The 14323-nt window shown below is 41.9% G+C and overlaps 1 protein-coding gene across 1 annotated transcript in view; it reads right to left on the bottom strand.

Annotated features, from left to right (window-relative positions):
- LOC143290441 (zinc transporter ZIP4-like) overlaps positions 1 to 13934 on the bottom strand; it is a 47318-nt gene extending 33384 nt beyond the window's left edge. Inside the window, exon 1 of the mRNA XM_076599874.1 lies at positions 13455 to 13934. Within this exon, the coding sequence (XP_076455989.1) occupies positions 13455 to 13745 (291 nt within the window). The 5' untranslated portion in view covers positions 13746 to 13934. The remainder of the gene's footprint in view (positions 1 to 13454) is intronic.
- Between the last annotated feature and the right edge of the window lie 389 nt (positions 13935 to 14323).

Below are 14323 nucleotides of genomic sequence, written 5' to 3'. Positions count from 1 at the left end.
TGAAACACCGTGGGTCATCCGTATGGGTTAGATGCTGACTGGTCAGGCATCTGTCTTGTAGATGTAGCGTATTTATAATTATGTCTAGGTGTTTGGCATGTGTGTGTGTGTGTGTGTGTGTGTGTGTGTGAGAGAGAGAGAGAGAGAGAGAGAGAGAGAGAGAGAGAGAGAGAGAGAGAGAGAGAGCTTTGTCATGGACGCATTTCATTTGTCTTGTTCGAAAGTCCTGATTGAAGTGCCCAATAGTGTTGATTTTTGTGATAGTGTCCCCCCCCCCCATCTTCATATTAATGAATGGCTTTGGGCTGTTGTGCGCAGAGCGCATTATAATGTACATTTTTATGTCTGTTTCTTCTTCTTCTTCTTCTCATTATCACTGTCATTATCATTATGGAGTGATGGCCTAGAGGTAACGCGTCCGCCTAGGAAGCGAGAGAATCTGTGCGCGCTGGTTCGAATCACGGCTCAGCCCCCGAAATTTCCTCCCCCTCCACTAGACCTTGAGTGGTGGTCTGGACGCTAGTCATTCGGATGAGACGATAAACCGAGGTCCCGTGTGCAGCATGCACTTAGCGCACGTAAAAGAACCCACGGCAACAAAAAGGGTTGTTCCTGGCAAAATCCTGTAGAAAAATCCACTTCAATAGGAAAAACAAATAAAACTGTACACAGGAAAAAATACAAAAAAATGGGTGGCGCTGTAGTATGGCGACGCGCTCTCCCTGGGGAGAGCAGCCCGAATTTCACACAGAGAAATCTGTTGTGATAAAAAGAAATACAAATAAAATTAATCATTATCATTATCAGCAACATTATCATCATCATCAAAATCACAGTTTCAGTTTCTCATATATATGACACGCACACGGACACACAAACATACATGTATATATACATAATATTATAGATATACATACAAACATACACACATGTATACATACACGCCCGCTCCTCCGGTTTTTGTTTTGTTTTGTTTGGGGGGGGGGGGGGGAGGAAGGGAGGGCAGGGGGGGGGGGGGGTGCCAGATTTGAACTGAACTGAACTACAATGTCGTTCACATACAAAATCTGAATCTAAAACCTAAACAATGTTAACTGATATTTAGGGATAAGAAGATTAAACAGCATAGTGCTTGTCGATTCATTCATAAAGATTAAATGGTATAGTGTTTGTTAATTTATTCAGAAGTGAGAACAGAAGGAAGAACACAAGAAGTACATGTAAGCGTTAGCTAATACTCTTCCTTCAAGGATTCGGATGTATTCGTGCGTGCGAACTTAAGTCTTGTCTAGATACGTGACACCACATGCATTTAGACACGAAAAGGAGAGGCATGTTCTGGGGTTGAAAAGAGGGGCATTCTTTTAACTCTCTCCATACGAACGGCGAAAGAGACGACGTTAACAGCGTTTCACCCCAATTACCATCATCAAAATAGTGCAAGCGGAAGGCTCTTGTACTGAAGAGGTGAATGTTGACAAAGAATACCACAATTCTGACGACGGAAGCTAAAGGTTGGGTCATTCAGACACCCACTGGACATCCGAGGGGTCTGTGTAGACGAGAAGAGAGGTCTGGCCGTACTGAGTGAGTTAAAGGATATGGTACATAAATAGAATAAAGCAGAGGACTGTTGGCGCTACAAGATATCGGATATCTACCTGGCGAATACACAACCACGCACACTGGTCTGTGCATAGAGAGAGAGAGAGATGGAGGGAGAGAGAGAGAGAAAGAGAGATGGAGGGAGAGAGAGAGAGAGAGAGTGTAGGAGCATATGTGTGTTTGTGCACCTGTCTATGTTGCACGGATGCACGTTTGCAAAAAAAACGAATGACCTCTCCGTCATACTCTCCCTCCACCCCCACCCATACAATTCGCATGGATTCATCATCATCATCATCATCTCTCTCTCTCTCTCTCTCTCTCTCTCTCTCTCTCACACACACACAGACACACACACACACACACGAATATATTATATCTCCTTTCTCTTCCCCCTGCTGTTCGTGTATCTGTCGCTTTTCTTACACACTACTACGTGCTGTCGTATATATCCCCCTCCCCAACATCTACACACATGTGTGTGCTTGAAGATTTTCATTGTAGCAATGTTTTGTATGATTTTCAAGATGTTTCCGTAATTGTAGTCTTTGACTCATCCGTTTATGTATACATCTATTGTTAACTATTTGGTTTGTTCTATGTCATTTATTTATTCACACTTATTTCCTTTATTATATTGTGCATATGTGTGTGTATGCGTGTGTGAGGGCATGGTGTAAAGAAGTTTCCAGCTTATCCATTCTACCCTCAATAAAACATTTGTCTCTCTCTCTCTCTCTCTCTCTCTCACGCACAGAAGTAATTTCTTCCTCACTCTTTCTTTCTTTTGATTTTTGACTCACTTGTGTAAACAAAGTAAGTCTATGTTTTAACCCGGTGTTCGGTTGTCTGTGTGTGTGTGTGTGTGTGTGTGTGTGTGTGTGTGTGTGTGTGTGTGTGTGTGTATGTGTGTGTATGTGTGTGTGTGTGTGTCTGTCTGTGTGTCCGTGGTAAACTTTAACATTGCCATTTTCTCTGCAAATACTTTGTCAGTTGACACCAGAGTTGGCATAACAATAGGAAAAATTCAGTTCTTTCCAGTAATCTTGTTTAAAACAATATTGCACCTCTGGGATGGGCACAAAAAATATAAAAAAGAAGCCAAATTATATGCAAACTGAATTTACTGTTGTTGTTTTTTTCTCTAAACTTGGCACTTTGATCTGGTGTTCTGACACAACAACAAGAGCAGTCATTCTTATCATTTTTTGTTCAAACAGGAACTTCTTTTGCTAAGCATGGAACTTGGAAGTTATATTTATTTTGCATGTCTTTGCTGCAGATAGTAAAGAAGGGAAATTAATCTGGAATTAATGCTGGGGGGTGGGGGGTGGGGGGTTAATTTGCTTTAAACTGATCTTTCTCATCTTAAACATTACATTCTGAAATTATACTCAATATATAAAAAAAAGCTTGTGTGTTTTACTCTCAGTGTACAGGGCTTTCACTATGTTCATTCGCCCAAGTGGTCTTTTTCGCAAAATACTAAAATCAATACTACGAGTGGACTTTATAGATCTATTGGCTGAGCCCTGAAGGTCATGGGCAAAAATCAATTGCGTACACATATTTATACATATTCAAAGCGCGTGCTCATATTCCTCGCGAACGTAGGACGCCATTTTGTTCAAGTTGTTGACCTGCCCGTTGAATCCTATATTCAATCAACAATGACGATAACATGTGATGGAAAATTGGAGAAGGAGACCGTTAAATATTTATTCTGAGAAAGATTTGTGAACGCCTCATCACTTACTGGATTATGCCCCAAACTGCCATAAAAATGTCAACAAAATCAGTCGGAATTCACAGTCAAAAGTAATAAACCATGAGAGTTAATACCCTTAATGAAACGTAAAAATTTCCAGTCTTGACTTTTCTCCAAATGAAGTCCTTTTCACTTCATACGACATTTAGGAAGTACTTGTACTTGGCTCTACAAGTTATTAGTTTAACAAAATACTCAATTTTCATATCAACTTTAAAACTATAAAAGTAGAATGAACATAAAAGAGAAATTGAATCGACCGTGTCGTACTACATTCCCGGCGGGTGTAACTAAACTTGTACATCTATCTAGATCCAGTGAAAACGGCTAAATGTTACAGTGTGATTGCGGCGATAGCCACGTCTCCTTTACTGCGCACTTAAAAAGAATTTTTAATTGCCCTTAAAGATTTTTTGAATGCCCAAGATACACCAGAATAATATGATTTAAACAGCGTTTTCACTGCGAATACCGCAATCGATTTATCGCCCTTAAAAAAGCATGTTTAAATATTATATTTTAGAGCGTCAGTTAAGGAGCCACGATAGTGTAATGGGTAAGGCAGTTTCTTCTCACCCGAAAACGCGGGGTTCGAATCTGCCATCAGAACTTTATTTATTTATTTTTTTAACCCGAAGCTTTAAAATAACAAATACAGAACACATTTTAATGATTAGATTTTTTTTTAAAGTGTATTACAAGTGAGTTTTGAAGGCCTTGCCTCTCTTGTTTATTTTTTTTAATTAATTTAAAAAAAAATTTTTTACACCAATGTTTCAACGTTCTTCCACATGACATCCCATCTCTCCTGTTTGCACTCCTCGCACTCACCCACACTCAACAATACTACTGTCTTAACACCCCCAACCCCCCTCACACACACACCCCCCCCGTACCCCCCCCCCCCCCCACCGCCCCCCAAATCCCCACCAGACCTCCACAACAACCCTCCAATTGTACCCTCCACTGTCACCTTCCGTGTGAAAAACGGGTCAGCTGAGCTGAGAACAAACCCAGTGGGAGGTAAAACCAGCACGCATCCTTTATGTTATGACTTTGAACAGTCACGTTTCGCTGTTAAGTGTAATCCACCATCCAGACATGCTGGGCTTTCACTCTCCGTGTGTGTGTGTGTGTGTGTGTGTGTGTGTGTGTGTGTGTGTGAGCTTGTGAGCTTGTGTGTGTGTGTGTGTGAGCTTGTGTGTGTGTGTGTGTGTGTGAGCTTGTGTGTATGAGCTTGTGTGTGTGTGTGAGAGAGAGAGAGAGAGAGAGCTTGTGCGTGCGTGTGTTTGAGTGCGTCCGTGCGTGTGTGTATGTAAGTGCGTGCGAGCGTGCGCTTGTCCGTGCGTGCGTGTATGTGCCTGTGCGTGTGTGTATGTGCCTGTGTGTGTGTGTGTGTGTGCGTGTGCGTGCGTCCGTGCGTGCAACCGTGTACGCTGTGTGAGTGCGTGGGTGCCTTTGTGTGTCATCCGTGTGTTTGTGTGTTCATGTGTGTGCGTGCGTGCGTGCGTGCAGCAGCAGAAAAGACTTCAATGACGCAGGTTAAGGTAAAGGACCATTGACGTGACCAGTGACCACAGCGCAAGGATCGACAACCCTGTGGACATCCGGGTATCACTGATGATGGATGCCGGGTCGTCAGGTCTTCGTCTTCGTCGTCATCATCATCATTACACTTCTCTTCCATCCCTCTTTCCATCCACAGTCTCCACAGCCATCTAACAATAACAACTAAATAGGTGAATAAATGAATGAATACATGCAGGCACAAAAGAAAACAAAATGAAATATTGTATATATATATATATATATATATTTCTCTCTCTCTCTCTCTCTCTATATATATATATATGTGTTTGTGTGTGTGTGTGTGTGTGTGTGTGTGTGTGTGTGTGTGTGTGTGTGTGTGTGTGACATATACATAATATTTCGTTTGGTTTTTAGTAATAATAAAAGAATGAATAATAAAAAAAAAGAAGAAATATTGTGTATTGTGTTTAGTAATAAACAGATAAAATCTTTAAAAGAAAAAAAAAGATATATATATATATATATATATATATATATATATATATATACATATAACAGATATATATATATATATATATATATATATATAGAGAGAGAGAGAGAGAGAGAGAGAGAGAGAGAGAGAGAGAATACGCTCCAACTCTTTTGGGTGACATGTGAAATAGTGCGTACAGTCCAGCTAACCGCAGAGGACTGCCTAAAAAACAACAACAAACAAACAAACAAAAACAACAACAACAACAACAAAAAACCAAAAACGCGTTCAGCACAAAACTGAAAAAGAAAATCTGCCCCCACCCCAAACACACAAACAGTTCCTGACACACTTTCTTAACAATTAAGTTCCTTAAAGTACACAAAAGTAGGCTACAGGGCGGACTGGGAAGGCAGAAAGAGCAGACGATAGAGAAGGAGAGTAGACGAAAATTTACAGCACATATTTTCCAGAACGCTGGGTTTGCTATTCATAGTGAAAGATTCCCGGCCAGCATTGGAGGGTGAGCTGTGTCTCTATCTCCGTAGAACACGAGGCCCAGCTGACAACATATGCTGGTGAAAATGGTTTAAAAAAAAAAAAAAAAAAAAAAAAAAAAAAATATATATATATATATATATATATATATATAGGAAAAGAACACTGGACCGTATAACCAAGACTGACTTATATTACATGATCAATAAAGTTCCGCCTTTCATGCGATTGACTCAGATGCTGCATGCATGCGTGTTGAAGTCAAGCGTAAAACTGAAAGTGCTTTGATTTAAAAAAAAAAAAAAAAAAAAAAAAAATATATATATATATATATATCTCCGCATATAATTCAGCACCATAAAGACTCAATAATAAAATATCATCATCATCATCATCGTTGTTGTTGCTGTTGTTATCATCATCATCATCATCATCAGTAGTAGTAGTAGTAGCAGCAGAAGCAGCAGCAGTAGTAGTGGTAGTAGTAGTAGTGGTAGTAGTTGTAGTAGTAGCAGCAGCAGCAGCAGAAGTGGCAGAAGTAGTGATGGTAGTATAGACACGTCCACGCCCATTCTATACGGTGGGGGTGGGAGTAGGTGTCGGCTTGTCTGTCTGCCATCGCTCGCAATACGAGATTTTCCATCCCCTTCCCCTACGTCTTTGCATTTCGAGTCAAGAAATCAAAATACACACAACGACAACATTCAAAGACGTGCATAACAGCTGCGTCCGACTTGTGATTCTGGGATCGGGGGTTCAAATCTTCATCAAGTCGTTCTTTTCGGGGGATTTTTTTTTTTTTTTCCCTCTCGGACATACCCTTCGTTTAGACTCAATTCCGTTCAAGTTTTCCGAATGAGACTGTAAACCGAGGTTAAACCCCATCGTACACGTTAATTCCCGTCACAGTCTCTCTAAAGAGGACAGTTTGGCGTCCGTAGGCTGAAGGTAGGGATAACACGTATTCACACTGTCCCTGCATCATCCCCGAAGACGGAATGTGGCTGCCTTAATGGTGTGATTAATTTTTTTTTTTTTAAAGGAAAGGAAAGGGGGAAAAAAGCGCACATATTCGCAATAAATCTCACCAAACACCGCCCCCCCCCCGCCCCCCCACCCGCTCCCTACACACACACGCACACACAGACACACACACACACGCGCGGACACAAAAGTTCAGGTTCAGGGACAAGTATAAAAAGGGAGGGTGCGGAGGGTGGTGAAGAAGCGAGGTGGAGACTGATAATACTACGCATTTGTGGAGAAGATGACGTAGTTTACTTATTGACGAAACGACAGCTAAACGTCAGACGTAAGCGGCGCAGACGACAGTCCGGGTGACCTCCTGTCAATTGTCAGTGTCGTCAGTGATGTAATTACCGGATGATATTTCACGCCAGGCTTCAGACTGGGATCAGTGCATGTACATGATGGTTATTAGTGTGTGTGTGTGTGTGTGTGTGTGTGTGTGTGTGTATACACCTCGTCAAGTCAGCCACAAGCAATTTTTTTTATTCTGTTTTTTTAATAGTGTGTGTGTGTGTGTGTGTGTGTGCGCGTGTGTGTGTGTGTGTGTGAGCATGCGCGCGTGCGTGCGTGTGTGTGTATGTGTGTGTGTGTGTGTGAGCGTGCTTGCGTGTGTGTGTGTATGTGAGAGAGTGAGAGAGAGAGAGAGAGAATGTGTGTGTGTGTGTGTGTGTGTGTGTGTGTGTGTGTGTGAGGTTGACTTTTACTGCTTGTAGCTGTAGGCTGCACCAGCAGACCACAGGCAGCCATATCACGGCGTGGGTCTGTTCAAAATGTTGTGCAAGTGTGGGCCACAGGCGACAAATCTATTCAAATGTTTAGAGTGAGGTCGGTGTGTGTGTTTGTGTGTGTGTGTGTGTGTGTGTGTGTGTGTGTGTGTGTGTGTGTGGCAGCCACAAATAAACAAATAACTAAACAAACTTCTTTTAGTCAACGCCCGAACAAAATGACAACACACTTTCCATCAGTGTTATCCATGAAAATGTGAGGAGCATGACAAGTTTATGAACATTAATCCATCTACAGTATCTCTCTCTCTCTCTCTCTCTCTCTCTCTCTCTCTCATGTGTATGCATGTGTGTGCACGGGTGTGGGGGTGGGGGTGGGGGTGGAGTGGGGGGTTGTTTTCTTCATTATGTATACCCTTCTGCATGAAAACCTTTTCCTTTCATTTATGTGTGTGCTATAGATGTAGATTAGCGAGGACAGATTGGAAGAATAGGCTATGCCTAAAATCTTAATCCTTGAATAAAAACGTTTTGAGTTCTGAGTTCTCTCTCTCTCTGTGGTTTTATTCACAAAGCAATGACAAATCAGGAGGGGGCAAGCCATAACGTTGTCAACGCGTAGACGTTCCTTTGTTCAATACATTTGTCATCACTCAGGTTTGGGCCAGAGGCTTGACATGTGATATAATAAATCTCTCTCTCTCCCTCTCTCTCTCTGTCTCTCTCCTCACAAATTTTCTTCCTCACTTCACACACACACACACACACACACAGCCACTCACACATACATACATAGATATAATGTATATTATCTTACCTCTCCGACAAACGCTTATAAAAATGCGTGTTGATGACTCCGTGGAAACTTAGCCATGACGAAGTGAGCAGTGACGATTTATACATAGATCTATCCGTCGTTCCATCCAAAGTTGAGTTGTGGTAATCGGAAGGCGCTACATCGGGTTCCATCCACGCGAGATCTAAATAACGCTAAAGTTGCTCAGCAGTAAGAATGATTCCCAAACGTGTACTCGGTAATGTTCAACTTTAGAATACTAAACTCAGGGGGGCTGTTTAGATGAAAAACAAAGGGTGTCTTAGGCTCACCTCGATGCGCTAAGTTGAATGGAACCCTCAGCTAAGCTGTACGACCACTACTTTCCCATGAAACTGCGACAATTTTATACACAGTAAGCTGAAGACTACCCACACAGAGATTGATGACGCGACCACCCGCGTGATCAGCAGTCAAAATGACTTGCAGGTGGTTGCTCTGGCTGTGATCGGCTGAGCTTACTGTCTATAAAATTGTCGCAGTTTCATGGGCAAGTAGTGGTCGTACAGCTTAGCTGAGGGTTCCATTCAACTTAGCGCATCGAGGTGAGCCTAAGACACCCTTTGTTTTTCGTCTAAACAGCCCCCCTGAGTTTAGTATTCTAAAGTTGAACATTACCCGTGTACTCTTATTCTTCTTTCGTGGGCTGCAACTCCAACGTTCGCTCGTTAACAATTACACGAGTGGGCTTTTACGTGTATGACCGTTTTTACCCCGCCATGTTCATGAAGCCATACTGCGTTTTCGGGTGTAGCTCTAAAAAAAAAATTATTCCCTTCTAAGTGTACTCTAATTCCGTCGACTTCAGAAAAAAAAAATTGCGACCCAGCCCTGGATCAAGATAATGTAAAAATTTTCCATCAGTTAAACACAGCACGAAGACCAGTATAGCGGAATGTCTGACACGGCTGTACAGCCTGGTCACCATACAGTGTCATTGACCTGGCCTGGTGGTATTTGCGCCCGACTGGGAAGCGAGCGTCCACATGGTTCGAGTCCTATGCACAGACCGGGATTTCTACTTCCTCTTCCCCCCTCCTTCTCCTTCTCCTCCTCCTGCACTAGGAGTCTGGGTGCTAGTTTTTCGTGTAAGACATCAAACCAAGCGCACGAAAATGGACCAACAGCGACACGAGAGTGGTCGCTGGCATACTTTTTGTAGAAAAATCCACTTTGCTAGTAAAACAAATACACTTGCAGACAGAATAAAAAAATTTGGGGCCGCATTAAATCCGATTTGGGGGTGTGGGCGTTTTCGATATATATATATATATATATATATATAAATATATATATATATATATATATATATATATATATATAATCGATGGTTCACAAGGCAGTTTTGCAGTAGGCCTATATAAATCTCCATTCATTTCTCTGTGGGATACGTAGACGCGCTCTCGCAAGGGTAAAAGGAGCCCTACCATGTAAAGGCCCGTCCTAAACATTGGGGGGAAAATTCTGCAAAGGTGGAGAGAGAGAGAGAGAGAGAGAGAGAGAGAGAACTCTGAACACACTGAAATGTTTAATGTCATTAGCTGTAAAGCTCTAATGACACAGTAGGTACTAAGAACAAAATGGTGTAAAACAGATTAAAATGGAACAGAAAGGAAAAAAACAGAACTGAAACAACATAAACTGATAAGAGATTTGCGACACTTTGGCACTTTGTCATTAGCTTAAAGGTTTGGACAGTACACAGAAAACAAGTACCTATAAATCATATAATAAATATTTACGCATGTAACATCGCCACACACCATATCAATACAAACGCATACTAAAGAACTTATAGATCATGAAATAATTACTTATGCCTGAACATCAAAACCCATCCTATCAATACGAACACATCATATATTATGAAGGAAATTGTCTTCCTAAAATTACATTTAAGTAACATACTTGCCGTGACCCACTAGTGCTGACTCCAGCAGGGGTCTGACATTCCTGTTCTGTGCAAACTACTATCCGCCTGTGCGGAAAAAACGAAAGTAGCTACGGCCGATAACCTCCCTAAGTAGGTTACCTCCCCTGTGTATCCCTGACTAGCGCCCTCTTTTTCAGGCAGCCATCTTGTATAATTACAATTTCGAGATTGACCATCCAAATGTGGCCCTTCCTTTTTATCTATGCTTTTTTCCTCATAAAACCCATATTAATTTTTGATTGATTAATGAGTATTTGGACCGATGATGGACGTTTTCCGTATATTTATTGCCTCAGATGCATATTTTGCAAGTGAAAGTATCATATCTTTATTTTCTGTCCTCAGTATGCCAACAGATCTTTTCTCTGCGCTGAAGCTGTATTGAAAATGGTTCAGTTTTTTCGCAGTTCATCGAATCTTTTGCAGTTAAATATGAAATTATTTTCATCTTCTGGGTTTTCAAAACACATTGGGCAAGGAGATGTTGCTTCGTCTGAATCAAATCGTCTTCTATTGGCATTCAGTCCAAGTGCTCACAATCTGAGCTTCGCAAAGCAAATTTTATGCCATCTATTTGTTACAATCTAATATACTTCTCTGTTTGAAAAATTGATTTAAATGAATAGAACCATTTATACCTGTCATTGCTTTCTATTTCTCTGTGCCAGTTTTGTTTGTAACGTGCTATAAGTCTATAAGTTCCAATACAAAGCCGCTCTCGTGCCCTACTCCTTGGCACATCCAAACAAGACCGAATCTATGTTCCGTTAGTGTTTTCTTAATGTGGAATACCCAGTTATGTTTGCCCTTCTCTCTTGCAGCAGCATCTCGCATACTTCTCTCCACAATCGTGATGCTGACAGTCTTGTTAGTTTGAGCCAATATTTTATGCATTTTACAATTGATCTAATATGCAATGGGTACCTGCCGGTTTCGCCATACATTATAGTATCTGATGAGTGTAATGGGACACCAAGAAAGCGCTTCATTGCAAATGTATGCATGTACCTTTTCCATTTGATTATTTGTCATGAGTCCCCATATTTCCGCTCCATAATTTAAGGCTGGTTCATTTTGTGTGTCGAAAAGTTTCCAGAAAAGCTGTGTCTCAGTCGAACGCAGTCTCATGAGTGATTTTATAATTTGCATTTCACCTTTTTTCCCTTTTCTATTTGCTTCATCCCACGCAAACGTCAAACTCAATTTTGTTGTGAATAACATTCCCAAATATTTATATGTTTTGGTTACTTTTATTTCCCTATCACCATGACACCATTTTTCTTGAGTCGAAAGATGACCTCCATTGCGGAAAAAAATATTTTTGGTCTTATCGAGATTTACTATTGATTTTGTAACCCTATGGGTGTGTCAGATATAAGAGAACATCATCATCACCAAATAGCATGAAGAAGAATTCTGTTGTGCCAGGTATCATTTGTATTCCATGTCTACCCTTCTTTGATAACTCCACTACCAATTCATTGATGAAAAGGGAAAACAGCTGTGGGCTTAGCATATAACCTTGTTTAACCCCTCGTGGACACCGAAAAAAGTCTGAATGAATACCATTGTCACGAACACATACAAGCACAGAATAATCATAGATGCTTTTAATGGCCATGTAAACTTTCCATGTACCCCGCTTTTTCTTAGAGTACTCCACAGGATGTTATTGTTCATAGAATCAAATGTTTTTTTGAAGTCTACAAATGCTACGTATAGCTTAGTCTTACGTAAAAGATGCTTTTGGGCTGAAGCGTATAAAGTAAAAATATGGTCGACAGTACTATAACCTGTTCTAAAGCCCGCCTGTTCCTCTATGTTTTTTCCTTCTAATTCTGTCCATTTTTTAATCTACGATTTAAGATGTGTGTATACACTTTACTAATAATTATTGTACTTGTCAAGGCTACTCCTCTGTAATTGTCCGGGTTGTTTGCGTCTCCCTTTTTATGTATAGGCACAATAATGGATTTTGCACACACACACACACACACACACACACACACACACACACACACACACACACACAGAGAGAGAGAGAGAGAGAGAGAGAGAGAGAGAGAGAGAGAGCAGAACTTGTCGCCAAGGACTTTCTCAACGATCCTTGGAACTTGCCATCGTATATCATACAGGCATACATACTTGGTCCAAACGCTGAGGCTTCAAACATCAACCAACAAAACTAACGAAGTCATTAATTACTCTCCAAAAGGTGAAGGCTACGGATTAATCAAACTGAACCCGACATTTATTTTTTTTTTTACGTCTCTTGACAGGGGAAGAAATGTAGATTTCTGCACCATATGAGTGCAATGGCTTACACATGTGGGTATTTGCAATGCTCTCTCTTGCGATGCATGCTGGGAGGTCGGACACCCAATGACACAGGCTGGACATTGGTCACTCGGCCAACAGCACTGCGCGAGCGGCGATCCTCGCTCGCGGGCAGCCTATCGCGAAGTTTTCCCTTGTTATACAAAGCTCGGTAGAAGAGAGAGTACTGCAAATACCCATATGTGTAAACCATTGCACAATAGTGCAGAAATTATAATTTTATGTCGTTACACTTTAAAATTTTTCAACTATATATTACAATGCTATTAGCCAATTCACAATTTTTTTCCGTCTTCGGAGCTAAACTTCGGGCGCAATAGCCAAGTGGTTTAGACGTTGGACTTTCAATCTGAGGGTCCCGGGTTCGAATCCGGTAACGGCGCCTGGTGGGTAAAGGGTGGAGATTTTTCCGATCTCCCAGGTCAACCAATGTACAGACCTGAACCCCCTTCGTGTGTATACGCACGCAGAAGATCAAATACGCACGTTAAAGATCCTGTAACCCATGTCAGCGTTCGGTAGGTTATGGAGACACGAAAACACCCAGCACGCATAAAAATGCTAGTAATGGTCAAACTTATGACCGCTGAGCATTAATGGAAGAAGAAGAAGAACTGAATGTAAAAGTACACAGGTTACGAAACGTGGACATTGCCGTTCTCTTGAGTCTCGGTGGGCTGAGGATGTGTTTACCTGGTAAGGTATAGATGTATACTCACCAGGTGGTGTTGACAGGTGTGCAGTGCGGTCTCCGCCTCGAGCCCTGCCACAGGTGACCCGTCGTTGAGACAGGACAGAGTGTCCATCACCTTATCCACATAGTCCTCCACTGTTCCTGGAGACAGCACAGAGAGTGACCCCTCCCCCTCACCATCCGTCCCCTGGTACTTCTCCAACACTTCGTGAAAAACATCTACACGGGCATCCGCTTCAGCTGACACCGGCCAAGAAAAGACGCCGAGCATAAAAGTCAGAACAAAAACGGCACGAATTTTGCTGTTTACTTTCATTTTTGACCTGATCTCAGCGTAGAAACTCACAACCAGTTCACACACAGCTTCTGCAGGTAGTAGTGGAAGATAATAACTTTGTAATGTAGCGCGATTAAGTGGGGGGCGGAGAAAAAAGTTTGGTGTCGTGCGCAACAAGAACCCAGGACAAAATGGCGAAGTGGACTGACGGAGCGGTGTCTCTCGCTGAGTCACTGCCTGAACCCCACTGCTGTGACAGTCGCGGAGTGGTGTGGTGCGGTGTGCAAAGCCGCGCTGTGGTTGGTTGGAGAACTTGTGTGCAAGCATGCGGAACGAACGTGAAAATAAGACTACGGCCATCCACCAAAGTCACACACAACACACGGTAGTGTGTATATATATATATGTGTGTGTGTGGGGGGCTTATGTGTGTCTGCTTGTACAAGTAAGTGTTCAACTGTGTGTGTGTGTGTGTGTGTGTGTGTGCCGTGAAAGCTGCGATACGTAGCCTGGTAGCCTCCTTGAGCTACTGAAACTGAAACTGAAACAACACACGGTCAGTCTACCTGTTTTTCGTTCGTCTGGCGGAGATAGCGTGAATCAATCGGTCGTACAGT

Source organism: Babylonia areolata, chromosome 15, assembly GCF_041734735.1.
Source record: "Babylonia areolata isolate BAREFJ2019XMU chromosome 15, ASM4173473v1, whole genome shotgun sequence".
Classification (NCBI taxonomy): domain Eukaryota; kingdom Metazoa; phylum Mollusca; class Gastropoda; order Neogastropoda; family Buccinidae; genus Babylonia; species Babylonia areolata.
This window is presented reverse-complemented; position numbering and strand designations above follow the sequence as displayed.